This window comes from Triticum urartu, chromosome 3 (genome assembly GCF_003073215.2).
Source record: "Triticum urartu cultivar G1812 chromosome 3, Tu2.1, whole genome shotgun sequence".
NCBI lineage: Eukaryota > Viridiplantae > Streptophyta > Magnoliopsida > Poales > Poaceae > Triticum > Triticum urartu.
In genome coordinates, this window is record NC_053024.1 from 426945921 (window position 1) to 426971004 (window position 25084).

The 25084-nt window shown below is 47.2% G+C and overlaps 1 protein-coding gene across 1 annotated transcript; it reads right to left on the reverse strand.

Annotated features, from left to right (window-relative positions):
- Nucleotides 1-15535: 15535 nt before the first annotated feature.
- Nucleotides 15536-18998, reverse strand: LOC125544199 (uncharacterized protein At1g03900-like). The gene is made up of 8 exons (XM_048707791.1): nt 18618-18998; nt 18467-18498; nt 17922-18022; nt 17769-17841; nt 17608-17639; nt 17254-17344; nt 16733-16844; nt 15536-16132 (listed from the first exon to the last, which is right to left on the reverse strand). Exons 1-8 carry the CDS (start codon nt 18708-18710, stop codon nt 15743-15745), a joined length of 924 nt encoding a protein of 307 aa, XP_048563748.1. The 5' UTR covers nt 18711-18998; the 3' UTR covers nt 15536-15742.
- Nucleotides 18999-25084: the final 6086 nt, after the last annotated feature.

A 25084-nucleotide genomic window follows, 5' to 3' on the forward strand; every position in this document is an offset into this window, starting at 1 on the left:
ATGTGCCCGTCAATGTATCCGGCACCTGCGGATTCCCGGAGGCTGCTGTGGGAGTGCAAACTCCCTCCAAAAGGGTACGCTTACTTGACCCTAGGGTCGTCTCCGGCTATAAACTGGATAGTTCGGGGACTGTATTGTTAGTCCCCACAGGGGCCGCCTCCCCTGGACCCTTGACAGCCGAAATATCACCTTCGGGCGTTGTCTCCTCTGTCCCCCGCGCTGCTGGATGGTTAGGGGAGATCCTTCGGGATGACACCTCGAAGTCGTCCGCCTTTAGGGGCAGTGAAGCTTGTGGAGGCGTCTCACTTTCCATCATCTCCGGAGGCAAGTCCCCCGATGAGGAGGATTGTGGAGGTAGATAACGGGCGGGATTGCGAACATATGGTTTAAATGTTACACTTGCAAAACCAAAAAGAACGGGATATGTCTAGAGCATCCTTGTTTACTTATGATTCGGCAAAGGGCTTCTCCCTAAATAGGAGCTCTGCGTCAACATCATCCTCTGAAACCGAACCATCTGACAGAGATATCTTCCCTCACTTGGGTGCCTCCACCTCCAAGCCGTCGGGGGCAGTCCTTTTCTTCCCATGGGGGGAAGGGATATCCCTTTGTTCTTCTTCCCCTTTGTCTTCGTCTTCGGAAAAGGGAGCTTCAGCCTCCCCGGACGTAGCATCCAGTACACTTTTAGAGTGGGGCCACCTTCAGCCCTCTTGTTCTTCTTCTGGTCCTCCCTCGCCGGCATTTGATACGGCGCCGGGGCCAACATCCTCATTAACACAGGATCAGATGAGTTTTGGGAAGTGGGGTCGAACACCTGATTCGCTCCGCCTTCTTTATCCAGCCCTGGTTGAAGATAGGCTTCTTAGTACATCGCTATGGGATAATTAACCGAATTGCGTTCATGAGTTGTGTACTTACCGGGGTATCCGGATGATTGCAGTCGAGGCCGATGTCCTCGGATGTGTTCGGCCACTGCTTTCGAGCCTTGAAGAATAGTTTCCACATCCCTCTATGTGTTGTGTTGAAGAATTGTTGAAGGATTCGCGGCCCTTCTGGGTTGAACTCCCACATGTGGAGAGGTCGTCGCTGACACGGGAGAACCCGACAGACTAGCATCACCTGGATCACGTTAATGAGGTTGGTGTCCTTTTCGAGGATGCTCTGGAAATGACTTTGCAGCATCTGCACTTCATCAGTTGATCCCCAGTCAAGCCCCTTATTAATCCACGATGCGAGTTGCAATGGAGGGCCAGATCGGAATGCAGGCATGGCTGCCCATTTGGTACCGCGAGGTTCGATGATGTAAAACCGCTCCCGCTGCCATAAGTTGGAGGTTTCCGAGAAGGTGGCCTTTGGCCAGACAACATTGGCAAGCTTGCTCACCATAGCACCGCCGCACTCCGCCTGCTCCCCGTCGATTATCTTCGGCTTCACACTGAAGGTCTTGAGCCATAGGCCAAAGTGTGGGGGGATGCGGAGAAAGGCTTCACTCACAATGATGAACACCGAGATGTGGAGAAAGGAGTCCGGGGCTAGGTCATGAATATCTAGCCCATGATAGAACATAAGGCTGCGAACGAAGGGGTGGAGAGCAAACCCTAGCTCGCGGAGGAGGTGAGAGATGAATACAACCCTCTCGCCAGATTTTGGGGTGGGGATAACCCGCCCCTTTGTAGGGAGCCTGTCGGTGTCAAAACTGGCGGATCTCGGGAAGGGGGTCCCGAACTATGCGTCTAAGGCGGATGGTAACAGGAGGAAGGGGACATGATGTTTACCCAGGTTCGGGCCCTCTTGATGGAGGTAATACCCTACGTCCTACTTGATTATTCTTGATGATATGAGTATTATAAGAGTTGATCTACCACGAGATCGTAGAGGCTAAACCCTAGAAGCTAGCCTATGGTATGATTGTCTGTTGTCCTATGGACTAAACCCTCTGGTTTATATAGACACCGGAGGGGGCTAGGGTTACACAAAGTCGGTTACATGGGAGGAGATCTACATATTCGTATTGCCTAGCTTGCCTTGAACGCCAGGGAAAGTCCCATCTGGACATGGGACGAAGTCTTCAATCTTGTATCTTCATAGTCCAACAGTCCGGCCAAAGGATATAGTCCAGCTGTCCGGAGACCCCCTAATCTAGGACTCCCTCAGTAGCCCCTGAACCAGGCTTCAATGACGATGAGTCCGGCGTGTAGTTTTGTGTTCGGCATTGCAAGGCGGGTTCCTCCTCCGAACACTCCATAGAAGATTTTGAACCCAAGGATAGTGTCCGTCTCTTGCAAAACAGTTTCCACATACCACCGTAGAGAGAATAATATTTCCACAAATCTAATCTGCTGACACATTTTGACAGCACGACATCATGCCATGGCCCGGTCATTATTCGAACCGTTTTTCTCAACCAGCACCGCACATATCGCGTGGCGGTTTTCTTGACACGTCTTATCAAAGCAGAGATCGTGTCCCCCTTATTACGGGATTCTCATCAATACGGACGTGGGTAACCCAACCGTGCCATCAATTACGGCATTTGCGAATAAGCGATTTTACCAGGCAAGTGGGGAGGCGCATCGCCTCTTCCGCCCCTATAAAGGGACAAGGATTCACCCTTTTTACCCACGCCTTCTTCCTCCTTGCTTACCCATTCTCGCACACTCGAGCTCCAGCACCCAAGTTCGCGTATTTCTTTTCAAACCACTCCAAGCATGTCAGGAGCGGGAGGAAAGTGGATGGTCTCCTCCGTCACGGAGGAGAACATCACAAAGTTACAGGAAGCTGGATATCTGGCCGCGGATATTGCGCACCGGCTGCCAGATGCAGGGCAGATCCTCCCTACGCCTGAACCCCATGAGAGGGTAGTTTTTCTTACCCACTTCATCCGCGGACTGGGGTTTCCCCTCCACCCGTTTGTCCGCGGGCTCATGTTCTACTACGGGCTGGATTTTCATGATCTGGCCCCCAATTTCATCCTCAACATCTCGGCGTTTATCGTCGTGTGCGAGGCCTTCCTCTGTATCAGGCCCCACTTCGGCCTGTGGCTGAAGACCTTCAATGTTAAACCGAAGGTGGTGGTCGGCCAGCAAGCAGAGTGCGGAGGCGCCATGGTAGGCAAAATGCCTAACATCACCTGGCTCGAAGGCTCCTATGTGGAGACCATAAAGGGGTGGCAATCGGGGTGGTTCTACATCACCGAGCCGCACGACACCAACTGGGTGGTGGCCCCCAAATTCTGATCCGGAATCCCCACGTGGCTCACTTCCTGGAAAGAGAAGGGCATGTCCTGCGGTTCCTCGGTAGAGCTGACCGGACTCCAGACTTGCATCAGGAACATGATGAGGAAGAAAATCAAGCTCGTCAACATGGTCCAGGTCATGCTCTTCCGCCGGATTCTCCCATGTCAACGACGGGCATTCAATTTGTGGGAGTTCGACCCGGCCAAGCACCAGACGATGCGAGAGCTCTACGACACGATGCACAAGGACGTCTGGAGGGTGCTATTTAAGGGCGCCGAGGTTCCTCCTTCCCTCACTGAGGACCGCGGACTTAGTGCAAAGCGCCATGCCAATCCGGTAAGTTTTTGTATCTCACTGGGTATTTATTTCTCCCAGTTAAATGATGTGCGGGATCTAAGTTCCCATGCCATTAATAGGACTGGATAAAGACAGTGGAGCAGCTCGATTTCCCAACCCCCCTTCCTGAAGATCCCGCAGATGCTCTCCTAACGGAGATGCTGGCTCTGGCACCTTACGAGGTGCCGGTGAAGAAGACCAAGAAGAAGGCCACGGGAACCCGAAAGGGTCTCCGGCGCAAGGTTGTATCGGACTCCTCGTCCGATGACTCTGACACGCACTCCTCCCACGAAAACGAGGAGGAGGAGGAGGAGGAAAGTTCTCCCCCCCCCCAGCCAGGGGGACAAGAAAAGGAAGGCCGACCCAACTGGGGAGGCTGAAGGGTCCAAGAAGGGAAGGACCCTCCCTCCGGACTGCTCCACGATGACCGCCTACAGCGGCGACGAGTGGCTACCCAGGGTCAAGCCCCTGGCGAAGCCGTAAGTATCCAGACACCATAGTAATTCATGGTATGTTTTATTGCACTGCTTCTCCTCATGCCGAACATGATTATGCACTCCGTCCCGAGCTCATCTCGACGTATCTTCATCGAGCGGTTCATTGGACTCGTCGGATATGAACAGCGGTTCTCTTCCGACTGCCTCCATCCCTCGCCCTACGGACAACATCGAGGTGTTGTCTCGAAAGGTACCTAGCCGAGGGGAGGTGGTCCTGGGGGCACCTCGAGGCGACCTCCCGGACCCTGGGTGCCAAGGGAGCAAAACTCCCACGGGCTCCGAGTTCGGCCCCCAGCCAAACACTGCGCCGGAACCTTCGATGGTTCCGGACTCCGGCAGGCGATCCCCCATTAAAGGGGGCCAGCCGCCCGTGCCGATGTCCTCTGTCCACCCAGAGGCACCGGACAACTTGCTGGAAGCGCTTCGCGGCGCTTCCATCGACGAAGAGCACCGCACTATCATGAGTGCGGTGATCGAGAAAGTTCAGTCCGCCAAAAACGGACTGACCGAAGCTTGTGCCAGCCTCCTAACAGGCTTTGAGGTAAGCAGTCAAAATATAAGAAAATATTACCGCATAAATAGTACCCCCTGATGCTCTGTTCGGCGTTCGAGAAGAAAGGCCGAATAGAGGATCAAATGATGACTCAGGAGTCTAATCAGAATATGTCTATGTGTATGTGCAGGCTTCACTGTTGGCCGCTGCCGCACATACTGCAGAGGTCTCTGCACTGAAGCGGGACCTGGAGCGGTCTGAGAATGAGCTCGGCCTTACCAAGAGGCGGCTCGAGGAGAGGAAAGGTAAGCAATACCTTGTCTACGCTTTAAAAAGAAGTTCGGTTGTAAAGTAATAGGGTCATCATGAATTTGCCAGGGGCCACGACCGAGGTGGCGACCCTGAAGAAGGCGCTGTCTAAGGCCGAAAACAAAGCGTCCAAGGAGCGCCTTGAGCGGGAAAAGCAAGAAGCCCGAGTAGGCGAGGTGTAGCAAGAGCTCGAGGCTCTCACCAAGAAACACGAGTCCTTGGAGCTTGACTCTAAGACGCGAGAGTCCGAGCTTTTGAAGGCGCTCGAAAGTGCCTGGAGCACCAAGGCTGAAGCCCACAAGGCCCTCCAGGAGATTGATGTGGTGAAGAAGATAGTAGCGGGTAAGGCGTTCATTATGCAAAGCAAGCATGTGAAGGAAACTTTCCTTTTACTTACCCGAGTTCGGAGCTCTCCAGGAGCATTCGCAGATCTTCCCCGCAGTGTACTGGATGCCGCGGAGTTTTACCGAGCTGAGGAGGGGAGCTCGACGGAACAGTTGTTCTGGTCTCAGTATACTGGGCCCGAACACCCAATGCCCTTGAGCGACCAGCTGAAGCAATTGGTCGAGCTTCACAAGGCGGCCGAACAGGCCATGGTCTTATAGTCCGGATGTGGCCTGGCGAGCCCCTGCCCGGCAGCTACTTCGGTCTGGTGAGGCGGCTTGTGGATGCCTGCCCACAGCTTGAGTTCATAAAGCGGTCTGTCTGCATCGAGGGTGCGCGCAGGGCTTTTGCCTGGGCGAAGGTGCACCAGGCGAAGTTGGACGCCATGAAGCTGGTGAAGGAGAGGCTGCCGGAGGGCAAGGATCATCGCAACCCCGAAATGTATTATGACAGTGTCCTGAAGGGTTCCCGTCTTGTGGCGGATGAATGTGCCAGAGATGTAATTTTTGAATGAACATGATCATGTGATCTTGTAATGTGAAACGAGTTCATTTGCGCTATGCAACACTTTTTTAATTTAAAATATTACCTTATGTGCGGCCGTTTATAAAATCTGAGAGTCGGCCAGTCGTCGGCTTCTACCCCCATGTAACTAGTACTGGGGTGTTCGGGATAAACCTGAGCACTCTTTATCCCAATCATGGGTCCTTCGAGGGAGGTGTTCAGCACAACGAACCATGCAATCGGACTATAAGGCTTTATCACTCTCACTTAGCCATAGAAGTCTACAATTTTAAATTTTGGCGAAGCCCCTAGTATTCGGAAGGCCGAATTTGGGGCGCTATACACGCCTAAGTCGGGCAAGGCCGACTCCTCGCCCGAAGCAGAAAAAGTCTTTAAGGACTTGAGACCTCTCGAACAGCGACCAGCTCTCGCCTTATCATGACAGTCAGTTTTCGGCTTTCTCTACTGAGGTGCTCGTCCGGAAGAACCGGGACACAATCGCAGTAGTTATCCTAGCGCTACCTTAGCCGATATAGCGGAACGTAAGGTACCAAAGCATGGGAGCCGGGTAAACCCAACTATTTACCCAAGACATGATTCGGAGTTGATGCATATAATGCTATAAGTTCAGGGTGCCGCATTGTCGAAAGTGTTCGGACTTCTCACACCGTATTATGGGGTAAACGAAAGCCCCTGGCGTATTGACCGTACCAGAATGTACGGGAGCAAGTTGTCGTAAATGAACATATAAGAAAAAAGGGATAAATAATGCAATAATAGACTAATGCTATGCATTGTTATTTAAATAATACGTCGAAGCGTACTGATACAAGTAGTGCAATAAGCAGAAAATAGGACTATTTGACAAGTCCTATCCAAGGGCAAGCTGCGTATAGATAGTAGAAAGCGGGTATATCGGTTATTATTAGAGACCACCTGGGGGTTCCTGTGTACATCTTAGCTTCTTACCTCCTTGGTTGTTCATTCCCGTAATGTGTCCGGCAATCGTACTGCCAGAAAGGGCTTCCAGAGAGTTAGGTCCTGAAAGAGAAAAAATGATAAAGGTATACAGCCCCTAGGGTGGTTAAGCCGCATTGTGGGACGTGCCCTGATTGTGCCCCCGCCTATGTCCATGGTATTTTGAGTGCGTAATTATGTACGCGCAGCACGGATTTCGTCACTTGACTAGGACTGGGACGGGGGGCCGAATTGCTAGGCGAGCTCTGAACGTGCCAGGTGATCCTGTTGCAGTTTACTCTGGACTCGCTTGACGGTGTCCGGGGGTTGTATCGCCAAATTGGTGGTTTGCCTAAAAAGGCTGCTTTGTGCTTCTGCTGCGAGGGCCGTAGTGTGCTCTTCCGTGCGGAGCGAGTGTTATGTGTTTCCATTGACTGTTATGACCCCCTAGGTCCTGGCATATTGAGCTTGAGGTATGCGTAATGTGGTACCGCATTGAACTTTGCAAATGTGGTTCGCCCGAGCAGTGTGTGATAGCCACTGCGGAACGGGATGATATCGAAGATTAACTTCTCGCTTCGGAAGTTGTCTGGGGATCTGAAGACCACTTCCAGTGTGATTGAGCCCGTGCAATGGGCCTCTACACCTGGGATGACGCCCTTAAGGGTGGTTTTGGTGGGTTTGATCCTCGAGGGATCTAACCCATTTTGCGCACTGTATCCTGATAGAGCAGGTTCAGGATGCTGCCGCCGTCCATAAGGACTCGAGTGAGGTGAAATCCATCGATGATTGGTTCTAGGACCAATGCGGCGGATCCGCCATGACGGATACTAGTGGGGTGGTCCCTGTGATCGAAGGTGATCGGACAAGCGGACCATGGGTTGAACTTTGGGGCGACAGGCTCTATCGCATAGACGTCCCTTAGTGCACGCTTCCATTACCTCTTGGGAATGTGGGTTGCGTATATCATGTTCACCATCTTCACTTGTGGGGGGAACCTCTTCTGTCCTCCCATGTTCGGCGGCCGAGGCTCTTCCTCGTCATTACTATGCAGCCCCTTGTCCTTTTTTCGGTATTTAACTTGCCGGCTTGCTTGAACACCCAGCATTCTCTGTTGGTGTGATTGGCCGGCTTATCGGGGGTGCCCTGGATTTGACACGAGCGATCGAGTATGCGATCCAAGCTGGACGGGCCCGGAGTGCTTCTTTTGAATGGCTTTTTCCGTTGACTGGATCTAGAGCCTCTAAATCCAGCATTGACTGTCATATCATCGGTGTTATCACCGTTATTTTGGCGCTTTAGTCTGTTACGACGTGGTCTGCCGTTGGCATCTTTTGTATCCGAAGTGCCCGGATTCCTTGATGTGTTGTTGCTGCGAGCCAGCCAGCTATCCTCGCCCATGCAAAAGCGGGTCATGAGTGTCGTGAGGGCTGCCATAGACTTCGGCTTCTCCTGGCCGAGGTGCCGGGCAAGCCACTCGTCACGGATGTTATGCTTGAATGCCGCTAAGGCCTTTGTATCCGGACAGTCGACAATTTGGTTTTTCTTAGTTAGGAACCATGTCTAGAATTGCCTGGCTGATTCCCCGGGCTGCTGAGTTATATGGCTCAAGTCATCAGCATCCGGTGGTCGCACATAAGTGCCCTGGAAGTTATCAAGGAATGCGTCTTCCAAATCCTCCCAACTGCCGACGGAGTCTGCTGGCAAGCTATTCAGCCAATGCCGAGCTGGTCCTTTGAGTTTTAGTGGGAGGTACTTGATGGCATGAAGATCATCACCGCGAGCCATGTGGATGTGAAGGAGGAAATCCTCAATCCATACAGCGGGATCTATTTTACCATCATACGATTCGATATTTATGGGTTTGAAACCCTCCGGGAATTCATGATCCATAACTTCATCAGTGAAGCATAGGGGGTGTGCAGTGCCTCTATGCCGGGCTATATCACGACGCAGTTCATATGAGTCTTGTCTGCTGTATTCGGCCTGGCCGGATTTACCTTTAGTGTATCCGGCGCGACGGTTATCGTCCCGCGTTGGCGCGCACGCCCGTGACCCATATATCGACCTTGCATGTTTTGCCCTGCTGTCCAATACGTCTCGCAGGTCCCGTGTGTTGCCCTGGGCCTTGGTATTTTTGTTTGAGTGGCAGTGGGGTGCAGGCTGAACATCAGGCTGAAACGCCTCTCTAGCTCGGCCACGCGATGGTCGGTCAGCCGCATCATACACTGGTGATGTGGGTTTCAATGCTTCCTCCACGAGGTGAGGTAGCAACCTGCGCTTTGGGTAACTCTTGGAGGGGCGCTCGAGTTCGTATTCCTCGGCCGCAAGGACTTCGGTCCATTTGTCTGCTAGCAAGTCTTGATCAGCTTGAAGCTTTTGTTGCTTTTTCTTCAGGCTATTTGTTGTGGCCATAAGCCGGCGCTTGAAGCGCTCCTGCTCGACGGGATCCTCCGGTACTATAAATTCTTCATCGTCGAGGCTCACCTCGTCTTCGCAGAGAGGCATGTAATTGTCCTCCTCCGATTTTCCATCTGTTGCCTGCTCTGGAGGGCTAGCTTGTTCACCTTCCTGCTCTACATTGTGCTGGAGGGGACTGTGGTTGTCTTCGGCACTATCCAGAGTGTTATTGTCTCTTGTGTCGGTATCGCTACTTTTGCTGTGGCAGGACTTAGAGCGGCGCCGCTGACATTGGCGCTTCGGTTGCTTCTTGGAGGGGTCATCCTCCGCTGTCTCGTCGCCATTGCCTTCTTTGGGGGTGTCCACCATGTATATATCATATGATGAGGTGGTGGTCCAGCGCCCTATGGGCGGTGGTTCCTGTTCGTCTCCTGCATCATCATCCATACCGTCGATGCCTTCGAAGTCGAAGTCGAGCATGTCGGTTAAATCGTCGACAGTGGCTACTAAGTGGGTGGTGGGTGGGGAGCGAATTTTTTCGTCGTCCGCATCCCGTTCTAGCCGGACATAATCCGGCCAAGGTTCTCCTAACAAGGAGAGAGATCTTAATGAATTTAGCACATCACCGAAAGGCGAGTGCTGGAAGATATCCGCGGAGGTAAACTCCATGATCGGTGCCCAATCGGATTCGATGGGCGCGGATGCAGGCGGTTCGGAGCCTGTGGCCGAGGACGAATCCAACGGTTCGGCAACACGGCTTTCGTAGGGGGTGAAGTCAGTATCCGGCTCTATCGCCACTGAGAGTGCTGCCTCCATGGCGGGGTCTATTCCCCCGTCCTTGGATGGCGCAATCTGCTCCGAATTGAGGGCCGGATTAGTTGCAGATGCGATCTCCCGAACATTGTCCAACGACAGAGTTACGTCATGCTCGTCGTGATTGTGCGGCGCACCTGTCATGAGCTCGAATCCGTCGAAGATCAAGTCTCTGCGGATGTCGGCAGTCTAGTTTACGTTTCCGAACCTGACCTGATGGCCAGGGGCGTAGCTCTTGATCTGCTCCAGATGGCCAAGCGAGTTGGCCCGTGGTGCGAAGCCGCTGAATACGAAGATCTGTCCGAGGAGGAAAACCTCACCCTGGACCGCATCGTTACCGATGATTGAAGGAGCCATCAAGCCTTTACGGTGAGTCGGTGACGGCACAGTGGAACTCTCAATGAAAGCACCAATGTCGGTGTCAAAACCGGCGGATCTCGGGTAGGGGGTCCCGAACTGTGCGTCTAAGGCAGATGGTAACAGGAGGCAGGGGACATGATGTTTACCCAGGTTCGGGCCCTCTTGATGGAGGTAATACCCTACGTCCTGCTTGATTGATCTTGGTGATATGAGTATTACAGGAGTTGATCTACCACGAGATCGTAGAGGCTAAACCCTAGAAGGTAGCCTATGGTATGTTTGTTGTTGTCCTACGGACTAAACCCTCCGGTTTATATAAACACCGGAGGGGGCTAGGGTTACACAGAGTCGGTTACAAGGGAGGAGATCTACATATCCGTATTGCCAAGCTTGCCTTCCACGCCAAGGAAAGTCCCGTCCAGACATGGGACGAAGTCTTCAATCTGGTATCTTCATAGTCCAACAGTCCGGCTAAAGGATATAGTCCGGCTGTCCGGAGACCCCCTAATCCAGGACTCCCTCATTGGGTGCTATTTATGCTTATGTACGGATACAAGAACAAAAGAGTTTGTAAAAGTTTTTCTTTATCACTTTCAGTTTGTCAACTGAATTGCTTGAGGACTAGCAATGAGTTAAGCTTGGGAGAGTTGATACGTCTCCATCGTATCTACTTTTTCAAACACTTTTGCTCTTGTTTTGGACTCTAATTTGTGTGATTTGAATGAAACTAACCCGAACTGACGCAATTTTTAGCAGAATTACCATGGTGTTGTTTTTTGTGCAGAAATAAAAGTTCTCGGAATCAGACAGAACTTTTTGGATATTTTTTATGGAATATATGAAAAATACTGGAACGGAGATCCACCAAAGGGGGGCCACCTATTGCCTATAAGGCAACAGGGTGCGCCCACCCCCAGGGCTTGCATGTTACCTTGTGGGGCCCACGAGGCTCCGCCGACCCTAATCTCAACTCCATAGATACCGTCTTCCCGAGAGAAAAAAACAAGAGAAGAAGTTTCATCGCTTTTACGAAATGAAGCCGCTGCCACCTCCTGTTCTTCATCGGGAGGGCTGATCTGGAGTCCGTACGGGGCTCCAGAGAGGGGGGTTCATCGCGATCATCATCATCAACCCTTCTCCATCAACAACTTCATGATGCTGACTACATGGAGTGAGTAATTCCTTCGTAGGCTTGCTAGACGATGATGGAGTTGGATGAGATTTGTCATGTAATCGATTCAATTTGTTAGGGCTTGATCCCTAGTATCCACTATGTTCTGAGATTGATGTTTCTATGACTTTGCTATGCTTAATGCTTATCACTAGGGCCCGAGTGCCATGATTTCAGATATGAACCCTTTATGTTTTCATGAATATATTTGAGTTCTTGATCCTATCTACTAGTTATATGCACTTATTATTGTTCTGATCTGTAAACCCCAAAGTGACAATAGTTGGGATACTCTCCGGGGATGGCTATAATTCGAGGAGTTCATGTATTGACCATGTGTTAATGCTTTGTTCCGGTTCTCTATTAAAAGGAGGCCTTAATATCCCTTAGTTTCCCTTTGGACCCCACTGCCATGGGAGGGTAGGACAAAAGATGGCATACAAACTTATTATAAGCACATATGACTATATACGGAATACATGCCTACATTACATTGATGAAGCGGACCTATTGTATATTGCTCTAGGTTGTGACTGTTACATGATAAATATCATCCAACACAAATATCCATCGCTGATCCAATGCCTACGCTTTTCTTATAATGATCTTTGCTAAGTTAATTTCGTTGTTGTTGTTGTTACAATCACTACAAAGCTGCTACTGTTACTGTTCCTGTTACTGTTTCTACTATTATACCATTGCTATCAAACTATCATACTATTGTGCTACTAAATACTTTGCTGCGGATATTTAGTTCTCCAGGTGTGGTTGAATTGACAACTCAAGTGCTAATACTCATAAATATTCTTTGGCTCCCCTTGTGTCGAATCAATAAATTTGGGTGAAATTTCACCCTCAAAGACTGTCGCGATCCCCTATACCTGTGGGTTATCAATGCTCCCCTCATGTGGATTGGTTAATTATAGGAGATTTCAACTACAACAGGTACCCTGAAGACAGAAATGGAGTTGGAGGCAGTTTTAATGACATGATGAACTTTAACTCAACCTTCGATGAATTAAGCGTGAGTGAGATTCCACTCAAAATAGAAAGCTCACTTGGAGCAATATGCAAGAGGTACCCTTAGTAGAAAAGTTGGATTAGTGTTTTCTTCTGAATCCTGGATGTTAAATTACCCCAATACTTATGCTTCTACTCTTGCTAAACCCGTATCTAACCATGTGCCTTGTGTCATTCATGTGGGATCCAACATTCCCAAAGCTAATATTTTCATATTTAATTATTTTTTTGTTAAAATTCCTAGAATTCAGAGATGTGGTCAAAAATATTTGGGATCAAGAGGTGTCTATGACTTCTAATGCCAAAAGGATTACTGTTAACTTTAAAAGGCTCGAAAAGGGGCTAGAGATTTGGGCTAAGAACTTCTCAAATTTAGCACATTACATCAGTAATTCAAATGATTTGATCCTTGTTTGGGACATTTTAGGAACTCAGGCCCTTAAGCACTAAAGAGTGGAATGGAAGGAACATTGTCAAAAAGCATATGGGTAACCTTTTGGAATATCAAAGTGCTTATTGGAAGCAAAGAGAAACCATAAGATGGGTTAAATCTAGTGATGGTAACACAAAATTCTTCCAAGCAAAAGCAAGAATCAAATACAAAAATAATTATATTCCTATGCTCTTGGATGAAAACCAAGCTGAATATTCCGATCATCAAGCCAAAGTTGCAATCCCATGGAGAACCTTTAAAGATAGACTTGGCACTTCTTCTCCAACTTCCAATTTCTTTCACCTGCCAAGCTTACTTCAGAACAATGATCAGATTAATCAATTGGAAGAACCTTTTTCAAACGTAGAGATAGATAGGATGATTAAAAATATGCCCTCTAGCAAAGCCCCTAGTCCTAATGGATTTAATGGTGCATTTATAAAGGCTTATTTGGGATGGATATCATATCTAATGATTTTTATGAGCTCATTCAAGATTTCTACTGCGGAGATATTGATCTCAAGCTTATTAATAGGTCCTTCATCACTCTTACCAGAAGAAGGACAATCTTCTCCTTCCTAGTGACTTTAGGCATATTTCTTTGCTCAACTGCACAATCGGAATCGTCACAAAGTTATTGGCAAACAGGCTGCAGAAAATCATTCTCCAGTTGGTGCACATATATCAATATGTTTTTTAGGAAAAGATCAATCCAAGATTGTCTGGCTTGGGCCTTTGAATACATACATCAGTGAAAGCAGCGAAAGCAAGAAATAATTATTTTAACGCTTGACTTTGAGAAGGCCTTTGATGTGATTGAGCATGAGACTCTTTTTCAAATTCTGAAAGGAAAAAGCTTTGGTGATATATGGATCAAGTGGATGAGCATGGTCCATAGCACATGCTTCTCATCTGTATTGCTTAATGGGGTTCCAGGAAAACAATTTCACTGTAAAAGAGGGGTTAGACAAGGGTACCCTCTCTCCCCTCTTATTTTTGTTCTAGTCGCTGATCTTTTGCAAACCATTCTTAATGAAGCAATGAATGCCAATTTGATTCAGGTACCCCATTTACCACATTCCAACCAAGATTTTCCAGTGATTCAGTATGCAGAGGACACCATCTTGATCATGCAAGTAGAGGAACCTCAAATTCTTCAACTCAATAATCTTCTGACTCATTTTTCTGCTCAAACTAGTCTGAAGATTAACTATAGAAAATTAGTTTTGCTTCCATTGAATGTGCCCGATGAAATCCGAACAGAATTCTTGATCTTCTGGGACGCAAGCTGGGTAACTTTCCACTCACATATCTGGGCCTCCTCTAAGAGATGGAAGATTGAAAAATGAAGGTTTTAGTCCTATTTTGTCAAGTAATAGAGCGAAGGTTGGTCGGATGCTCCACAATGCTATCATATGATGGAAGACTACAACTTATTAAATTTGCGTTCTCTTTCATGCCTATTTTCTTCATGTGTGCTTTAGCCCTACCTGCTGGTGTCATTGAGCAAATAAACAAATACTTCATACACTTCGTTTGGAGGAAATATGGACAAGAAAACTCTGGGCAAACTTTAATAGCCTGGAACACAGTACACAAGCCTAAAAGTCGGGGTGGGATTGGTATCCTAGATGTGGTTGTCCACAATAAAGCTCTCTTGATGAAAACCCTTAAAAAAATTCTTCAATAAAGAAAGTCTTCCTTGGGTGCAACTAATTTGGGACAAATACTACTCCGAGGAATTTCTGGTGAGAGGATGGTGGATTCTAGCTAGTGGAAGGCACACCTCAAACTATTCTAGCATATGGTTAACAGTGCTGACATTTATGTCTTCTTCCACACCCCTCTCTTAGCTCAAGCTTTTGCTCAGCTGAATGAGCTTCAATTGTTGCTTTCTCAACACACCAATTGGCAGAATCAAGATAGGTGGATATGCTCTAATAATAATAAGACTACTCTTCCATCTTAATGTACAATACTATGATAGATGGAGTGGAAGCACACAAGATCTTCAAATGGCTCTGGAATGTGCTGACAGGATTAGGCATAAGATATTTTTCTAGCTACTGCTTCATGATAGGGTCAACACAAAAAACTCTTAAGAGGAAAACCATGCACTTGGACTGCTATGACTTTGTTATTTTGCATGAGGGTGCTGAAGAACCCGCTCTTCATCTTTTTTGGGACTGTCTTTTTCCTCAGGACTGTTGGGCCTCTATAATCACCTATAGGCAAAGAGGAACTTATACGTATGATGAGATTTTACTAGCCCATCAGAAATTTCCCAAGGCCTCGGAGATGGATATAATTATTCTAGGGTGCTGGAACTTATGGATTCTAAGAAATGGCAAGATTTTCAGGAAGTTCCTTGCAGAAATTCCTGGAAATTCTTGCTCAATAAAGACATGACCCTTCTAATTCACAGTTTCAAAATTAAGCATGAACAAGCCTTCAAGGATTGGATTATTTCCAATCTGGGATGATGTTTCACTCTAGTTGATCAAATCTATGGGGATACCTAGATCAGGAATTGGATAGGATCTGCCGCTTTTTCCTTGTTCTTTTCTTTCTTTCCTTGGCTACTTTTTACATATTACTCATTTAAATTTAATAGAAAATATGTGCTTAAAAAAATTCCAGAATGTTTCCATCCATGTGTTCTACGGCTTATATATGTATTCTTAATTTATACGGCTTATCATATGACAGCTCTCTGTACAACAACTCGGGTGGCCAAAAAAAGTCACAACTGACGGGAGATCCAAGAAAAAGAAAGGAGACATGTATGTGTCCACGTAATAAAGTTGACGTATGTACAGGATACATGATTCAAGCAGCAGCCTGGAAGTCCCCAAAGTCAAACTCATCATCCACGCTTCCTTGTTTGCTCTTCTCTGCTGCGGCTGGTTGATTACGAGGAGCAGCTTCTGCTCTAGCTTCCACGATATCATCCAGTGCTTCTTCTTGTGAAGGAAATTCTGCTTTGAAAGGAGCGGCGACGTCCCCGGCATCGCCGGTGCCTGGTTGTTCCTGGGAAGGAAATTCTGCTTTGAAAGGGGAAATGGCAACTCCAGAATCAGTTGGAGACACGGGTGAGGGTGGAGGTGGTGGGAGTTTGAGGGACACTGTGGCCTCCTTGGTGTTTGCTTTTTCATTGAACGACAGCTTGTTCAGACCTTGCTCGAAAAATGCAGATTTTGTCTTGCTGGCACTTTCTTTCTGCATAACAGACCCAAAAATCAGGGGCATGTTACGTGAGGAACATGAGAAATACAAGGCAATTCAAGTGCTTATCAAAGGCATGCATACAAATTTATTACTGTAGCATAATACACTTTAGTCAACTAATTTTGCCGCATGAACGAAAATATTCTTAACTATAGCTTAGTAAGGTTCAGTTTTTTCTCAAGTTCTTACGTGACAGCAGCTCAAACTGATATATCCCCGAACATGCAAGGGTATATGATGTTCTCAAATGCCATTGGAGGAACCTTGAAGATGCACTAGACTGTGTTTTCTAGGTCAAGATAAGAAGATTACCCCAATTCAATAAATCCCATGCATGACCGGAAACGGAGGTTGCACACAGAATAATTGTGCATCTTAAAGTGGAAAATACTAGTTAAGCATAAAAAATCATATATGCTACTCCCTCTGATCCAAAAAAAGTGTCGTGCCTTTAGTTCAGCTTCAGTTCAAATTTGAACTAAAGCCACTTTTTTTTGGATCGGAGGGAGTAATTTTTAAGACACTTAAAAATAATCCCATGACCAAGCTTTAATTCATTTCTCCTGGAATAAGAAGTCAATGAAAACTTACATTTTTTAGTTGGAGAACTAAAGTTTCCCCTTCTTTGAGGCTATAATCCACTGATGACGTATTCTCATAGTGCTGCACCATCTCTTCAGCGGTCTTCTTCTTGTTTAGATATCTTTGATAATGTAAGAGAACAACAGATTATATGAACAACTTATTGTACAACTCTAATACCATACACCAATATATTTAGAAATAATAAAGAAACAGGAAAGAAGAAGAAAAGTGACTGGCCAAGAAATATTTCATATAACTTTAAAAGAAATATTTTTGTCAACTGGAAGTGCATTCAAAGTTCTGAGCATTGCTCAGTGACCTGACTGGATTCATGTAATAGACCAACTTAGTATTAAAATTGTTGTTTCAAAACAATAATATATTGTGCTAAGCAGACATTACTTTTTGATCTAATGGAATTCCACATATATAGTCTCTGGTCGTGGACTGACTTGCATGGGAAACATTCATGTGACAATCCAAATTACAGGCAACATATTGTGTTTCAAGATAAGATAAAAGGATACTTCATATGGTCATGTAGAGCAGCTTGGAAGTCATATGCTTCAGTTCTTTCACGGAAGCCTAACCCTATAAAAGCATGACGCTGACGCCCATCTGCAGTGCATAGTAAGAATTGTCATGCTTCTATATACGAACCATTGCAAGAAATGGTGCTAACCAGATCAAGTAATATGCTCAGCACCTCAATACTACTTGTCAAATACCATGCTCACCATCTCAACACAACTTAACAAACACTATGCTCACCAGCTCGACACTAAGTATCAAATACTATGTCAAACGGCTAAACTCAGCAGTAAGTAGAATGTCAGTGCAAATGCAAGATCTTATAACTCGAGGGAAAGACAAGTTATCACCTATATTCTCTTCAATGCGAAGTACAAAATATCTGCAAGCAATAAGAATCGTTTCAGGTTCTGCTAATAGAGTATTTGCGGTGTCTAACCCAGAATGGAACTGCAAAGGCACACATTTCATTATACAATTAGACTGCCCTGTGGCAGCAATATATACCGACCTGCTGCTATCAATTACAGCTTCCACCGGATGTGGTTCGCCTTCTCTCAGAAATGCCCTGGCATACAGCTCACCTGAAATGAGCAAGAGAAATTAAGAAGTCAGGATTACAAACGCTACAAAGGAATGGCCAGCAGTAACAAAATTACTGTACCAGTGCTCTTGTCTTCCAGTTTGATGACACATTCTTCTCCCTTGCTGGCAACCTTAAGTGCCCCTTCCCAAGCCCATTTGTTGACATTCCACTCATCAGCCCTAGATGTCACTAATGTTAGATCATTTTCAATAAATTGCGGAAGGCATGATATGGTCTGAGGAGTGGATTAATCCTATGGTGGGGTAGTCCATGATATATGTAGGATTTCCTTCCTAGTCTTTTTTTCAATTATCACGTTCGTATAAGCAATGACGCGGTTGCGAACTGGTGATACATTCAAACCAAATAGAAGATAAGTTCAATCCATCACTCGAACCGGAAACCAAAAAGGACGAACAGGCAATCGTGAAGCAAAATAGTGCATTAGCTTTGCAATCAAGTTTGCAAATGCGAAAAAAATGCTGAAACAAGGCCTGCAACCTTTAGCTAATTGTGATTTTCCTGGTCTATTTAGCTACTAACGCTATTCAACCTGACAGTCAACAGATACAAATCCTAACAAACCGTTATCAGATTCTTCAACGAACTAAGAGGAGCAGAACCTGTAAGAGGCGGCCGTCTTCCTAGGAGGTATCTGCACACAAAAAGGCCCCAAAACGTCAGGCCGTCGGCAACACATTCATGCACAGCAAGCGCTCGATGAATCCCCATCACTAGATTGTCACAGAAACCAAAGAGAATTAGGACGAATACCAGATAGACGTAGCACTCGGCGACCTGGAACAGCACGAGCTCCACCGCCTCGGGCTCGGTCTCCGCCTGCGGCTGCTCGCTGCCGCTCGCCATGGCGCCGGCCGCCGAATCAAGGTAGGGGTATAGACCTCTCTTTGCAGGGGAGGAGCGAATCGGGTGCGGGGGTGATTTGGGAGGGATCGGGTGGGATAAGCAGTGGTTGGATCCGAGCTCCGAATGTGGCGACACGGAGTGTGAAGAGGAGGGATCCTTTGGGTTGGGAGGTGAGAGGGGAGAGACTGAGGAGGACGAGGAATGTAGGAAGGAGAAGGGAAGGTGTTGAGAGTTGTCCTTGTCGACCGGCGCCAGCCCTGGCCGGTCACCTCCCTGCCCCTTAGATGAGAGGGTGCGGGGCCGTCTGATCCTCCCCTCTCCCACGCCTATCACCGTGGTAACCACCCTTATATAATAGGATTATCATAGGAATAGAAATTTTATAGAAAATGAGATGGCATGTATCTCAAATTCTATGAGTAGGAATAGGAAATGAGATGTCATTTGGTTGACATCAAAGGAATTTTTCCATTAAGTCTGGGCTCATTTTTATTTTCCTACGAAATGTGGAGGATAGGAATCAATCCTATGTAGGAATAGGAACCCATTCCTATAAACCAAAAGGCTCTAAAGGAAAAATCCCTATAAGAATCCTATCCTCTAAAATTCCTATGAAATTCTTCCAAACCAAAGGAGGCCTTAGCTCGATGTTTGTCATCGTCATCAACTGCCGCCAAACCCCACCGCATTTCGCTACTGCTGTTTGCCGCCGCCTATCGAGCAGCACGCCTCACAAATTTGCCGCGGCACGGATGGCCACTAGCCACCAGTCTCGGCTATACTCATTGCGTCGACTGTCTTGCTCTGCACCGACCGCCCTCCTCCGCGTCGCGTGTCCCAATGAGGAAAAAATTGATCGCCATTGAAGCAGCATCAACTCGCCCTCGCAAAAATCGGCACCGGTTATCGACGGGATCAGGACGGGGGTACCCCTTGGGCCTCCCCAAAGGAGCCATCGAGGGCCCTCCGTGAGGTCAACCCGATGGGCCATGGGAAGTGCTCGGGGGAACTCCCTCTTTTCCGAGAGAGGAGGTCCCGCATCCCAGCATGTCTGGTCGTGCCCAAGTGGCTAGGAAAGATGATCTGACATAAGAGGGGCATACCTCGGCAAGGACCATGACATGAAAAGCTAGGGCATGGGCATGTACCGCCCTCTACGAGAAGGTATGGATTAAAGTGATGTGAAGGGGGTAGGTAAAAATGTAGCTATCGATGTCACGGTATAGGTGGTATCGATGAATGTAAAATCATGAATAACTTGTGTACTGTTTGATCTAACCGTTGGGAACCCATCGGTTATGGGTACGGGTAAAGTTTTATATCCATGGGTACGCGTATGGGAAGAATTTTGTACCCATTGACTACACGGGTATGTGTATGGTATTGCTCTACCTACCCCATACCTTGCCCATTTCCATCTTTAGCTTATATAGATGTCGTGGGTACCTAGGGTTACATATGGTCGGTTACATATGAAGACAAGTATGCTGAAGACTGCATTCGTTCCTTGGAGTATGCGTCAGGTATTTGGAAGATCCCATCTTGATTCCTTCAAGGGCCCGATGTGTGATCTTTTTACACTCATTCACCTTTGTTTAAACCCAGATATTTCATTTAAAAAAGAGATATTCGCTCCGATATTGCCACTAATGACCAATGAATGTATAGGATTCCACAAATCCTCTCTTTGATGTGTTTCCACGTGGAATGGGCTAAAAAGGGAAGAAATCATGTGTGGAAATGGAATGGAAGGAGAATGGAGAAAGAAGGAATCAACATGAGGCGTTTCTGCGAAGACAGAGCAAAAGACGGTGTTCCATACGGGCACGTGAGCACGTATGAGTGCCTGTATGGATACCACAAGTGGTGTTCAAGTTATCATTCATGACAAGAAGTGTAGCAAAAAAAGAGCTAAGTTGAAAAACTTTGAAATGAATTCTTTGTTGTAGTTGCATTTCTTCCTTGAACAATTTTGGCCTTTGTATGAGAAACCCGCACGCTAAGGAACCTTGTCACGACCAGTTGCTCTCTTACTTTGTTTCGAGTCTGTTTGACAACTTAAGTAGCTGCACTGTGACCGTCAAGTGTGACCTTGCCAGCAGCGGCACTTCCGGCATGCTGCTAAGGACCTGTTCCTCAAGCGCTCGCAGCAAGAGTGTAGGGAGATAGCACAAAACCATTCATCATATAGTAAGTTGTATTACATCAGAAGCCAAATGCAGTTCTAACTTAAGATGAGTCTGTCTTTTACATGAACTACATTTACAGCCAAATGATACAAGTGAAGGGCTAGTCCTTGTGCTGGCCCTTAGTCCTAGGGATCTCGGTGACCTTGTCGGCAAGCGGCCGTTGCTCCTCGGCAGCCTTGGTGTCCACTCCCTTCAGCAATCTTTTGAAAGCCTTGGAGATGTCAAGGCCAGGGTTCCAGCACATGAGCTTGACGAGCACCTTGAAGAGGACGTCACGATAGAACGCGCGGGACTAGTGGGCGAGGCTGGTGGATCTCTCTGCATGGTGCATCTCTAGTGCCTTGATGAGATTCTAGAAGAAGTGCGTCAGCCTGGCACTTGCGGCCTCATGCTTGTCATCCATGAAGATGTAGTTGTCCATCTTCATGATGGTCAGCTGCGAACTGAGGCGTTCCGCGATGTCGACAAGGCTAGTGGTCCAGAGCTCCACGTTATCCCTCGGATCATTGATGGACTTCTCAACGCCGACGAGTGAAGCCTTCTCATTGTTCTAGTTCACTAGCAAGTCCTTCTCCCTTTTCCTGCTGGCCTCGAGATCTTGCTCCGGAGTTTTGAGTTTGAGCTTGAGGTCAGCAATGGAATTGTTGGCGGTGGACAGCTCCATATTCTTGGCAGAGATGAAAGTCTGTAGTTCAGCCAAGGTGCAGGCCACCTTCTCTGCATCGGCCTTGTTGTCGGCCAGAGCTTCCTCAAGCTTCTTGACTTTGGCATCCAGCTTCGCTTTGATGACCTCGGCAGCTTTTGCAGCCTTGGCGGCCTCTACAAGCTTGTCGGCGTGATCAGTGATGGTAGATGGAACTACATCGGTATTTCCCTGGAGAGGGAGGGGTGATGTAGCACAGCGACGGTAGGTATTTTCCCTCAGTTATGAAACCAAGGTATCGAACCAGTAGGAGAACCAAGCAACACAACGTAAGCAGCACCTGCACACAAATAACAAAACCTCGCAACCCGACGTGTTGAAGGGGTTGTCAATCCCTTCCGGGGTACGGCGCCTCAAGATAGGCAAACGGACGTGAGGTAAATTGTAGTAGATTGATAGATCGAACGCCAAATAAAATAAATAAAGATAAAACGCAGCAAGGTATTTTTGTATTTTTTGATTTAATAGATCTGAATAAAAATGCAAAGGAAAAGTAGATCGCAAGGCAAATATATGAGAAAGAAGACCCGGGGGCCGTAGGTTTCACTAGTGGCTTCTCTTGAGAAAAATAGCAAACGGTGGGTAAACAAATTACTGTTGGGCAACTGATAGAGCTTCAAATAATTATGACAATATCCAGGCAATGATCATTACATAGGCATCACGTCCAAGATTAGTAGACCGACTCCTACCTGCATCTACTACTATTACTCCACACATCGACCGCTATCCAGCATGCATCTAGTGTATTAAGTTCATGGAAAACATAGTAATGCAATAAGAACGATGGCATGATGTAGACAAGATCCATTTATTGAAGGAAATATGCCCTAGAGGCAATAATAAAGTTATTATTTATTTCCTTATATCATGATAAATGTTTATTATTCATGCTAGAATTGTATTAACCGGAAACATGATACATGTGTGAATACATAGACAAACAGAGTGTCACTAGTATGCCTCTACTTGACTAGCTCGTTGATCAAAGATGGTTATGTTTCCTAGCCATAGACATGATTTGTCATTTGATTAACGGGATCAAATCATTAGGAGAATGATGTGATTGACTTGACCAATTCCGTTACCTTAGCACTTGATCATTTAGTATGTTGCTATTGCTTTCTTCATGACTTATACATGTTCCTATGACTATGAGATTATGCAACTCCCGTTTACCGGAGGAACACTTTCTGTGCTACCAAACATCACAACGTAACTGGGTGATTATAAAGGTGCTCTATAGGTGTCTCCGAAGGTACTTGTTGAGTTGGCGTATTTCGAGATTAGGATTTGTCACTCCAATTGTCGGAGAGGTATCTCTAGGCCCACTCGGTAATGCACATCACTATAAGCCTTGCAAGCATTGTAACTAATGAGTTAGTTGCGGGATGATGTATTACAAAACGAGTAAATAGACTTGCTGGTAACGAGATTGAACTAGGTATTGAGATACTGACGATCGAAACTCGGGCAAGTAACATACCGATAACAAAGGGAACAACGTATGTTGTTATGCGGTTTGACCGATAAAGATCTTCGTAGAATATGTGCGAGCCAATATGAGCATCCAGGTTCCGCTATTGGTTACTGACTGGAGACGTGTCTCGGTCATGTCTACATAGTTCTCGAACCCGTAGGGTCCGCACGCTTAAAGTTCAGTGACGATCGATATTATGAGTTTTTGTGTTTTGATGTACCAAAGGTAGTTCGGAGTCCCGGATATGATCACGGACATGATGAGGAGTCTCGAAATGGTCGAGACGTAAAGATCGATATATTGGACGACTATGTTCGATCACCGGAAAGGTTCCGGAAGGTTTTAGACATATACCGGAGTACGGGGGGTTACCGGAACCCCCCGGGGGCTTAATGGGCCTACATGGGCCTTAGTGGAAATAGAGGGCAGCAAGGGGAGTGTGGGGCGCGCCCCCAAGGCCCAAACCGAATTGGTTTAGGGCAAGGGGGCGGCCCTCTCTTTCCTTCCCCTCCTCTCCCTTTCCTTTCCCCTCTCCTACTCCTACTAGGAAAAGGAGGAGTCCTACTCCTAGTGGGAGTAGGACTCCCCCTCTTAGCGTGCCTCTCCCTGGTCGGCCGCCTCCTCCCCCTTGCTCCTTTATATACGGGGGCAAGGGGGCACCCCAGAGACACAACAATTGATCATTGATCTCTTAGCCGTGTGCGGTGCCCCCCTGCACCATAATCCACCTCGATCATATCGTAGCGATGCTTAGGTGAAGCCCTGCGTCGGTAGCATCATCATCACCATCACCACACCATCGTGCTGACGAAACTCTCCTGTGAAGTTTTGCTGGATTGGAGCTCGCGGGACGTCATCGAGTTGAACGTGTGCATAACCCGGAGGTGCCGTGCGTTCGGTACTTGGATCGGTCGGATCGTGAAGACGTACGACTACATCACCCGTGTTGTGCTAAAGCTTCCGCATTTGGTCTACGAGGGTACGTAGACACACTCTTCCCTCTCATTGCTATGCATCACCATGATCTTGTGTGTGCGTAGGAATTTTTTTGAAATTACTACGTTCCCCAACAGTGGCATCCGAGCCAGGTTATTGCGTAGATGTTATAGGCACGAGTAGAACACAAGTGAGTTGTGGGCGATACAAGTCATACTGCTTACCAGCATGTCATAGTTTGGTTCAGCGGTATTGTTGGATAAAGCGGCCCGGACCGACATTACGCGTACGCTTACGCGAGACTGGTTCTACCGACGTGCTTTGCACACAGGTGGCTCGCGGGTGTCAGTTTCTCCAACTTTAGTTGAACCAAGTGTGGCTACGCCCGGTCCTTGCGAAGGTTAAAACAACACTAACTTGACGAACTATCGTTGTGGTTTTGATGCATAGGTAAGAACGGTTCTTGCTCAGCCCGTAGCAACCACGTAAAACTTGCAACAACAAAGTAGAGGACGTCTACCTTGTTTTTGCAGGGCATGTTGTGATGTGATATGGACAAGACATGATGCTATATTGTATGAGATGATCATGTTTTGTAACAGAGTTATCGGCAACTGGCAGGAGCCATATGGTTGTCGCTTTATTGTATGTAATGCAATCGCCATGTAATTGCTTTACTTTATCACTAAGCGGTAGCAATAGTCGTAGAAGCAATAGTTGGCTAGACGACAGCGATGCTACGATGGAGATCAAGGTGTCGCGCCGATGACGATGGTGATCATCACTACAAAAAATACACTTCCGTGATGATACGCGTTTGTCACAGTAGGTCGCGTTTTTTATCATGCATGTACATCCATGACAAATTTATGACAGAATCAAGATAGTCATACATGTGCTGTCGTAGAAGTGTTCCATGACATTACCAAAATTATCATCACGGAAGTGTCCACTTCCATGACGATAAATCGCGCGTCATAGAAGTGCTTTCGTCAAGGGTGACCGACACGTGGCATCCACCGTAACGGAACGCCGTTAAGCTATCGGGTCGGGTTTTGGATCCGAT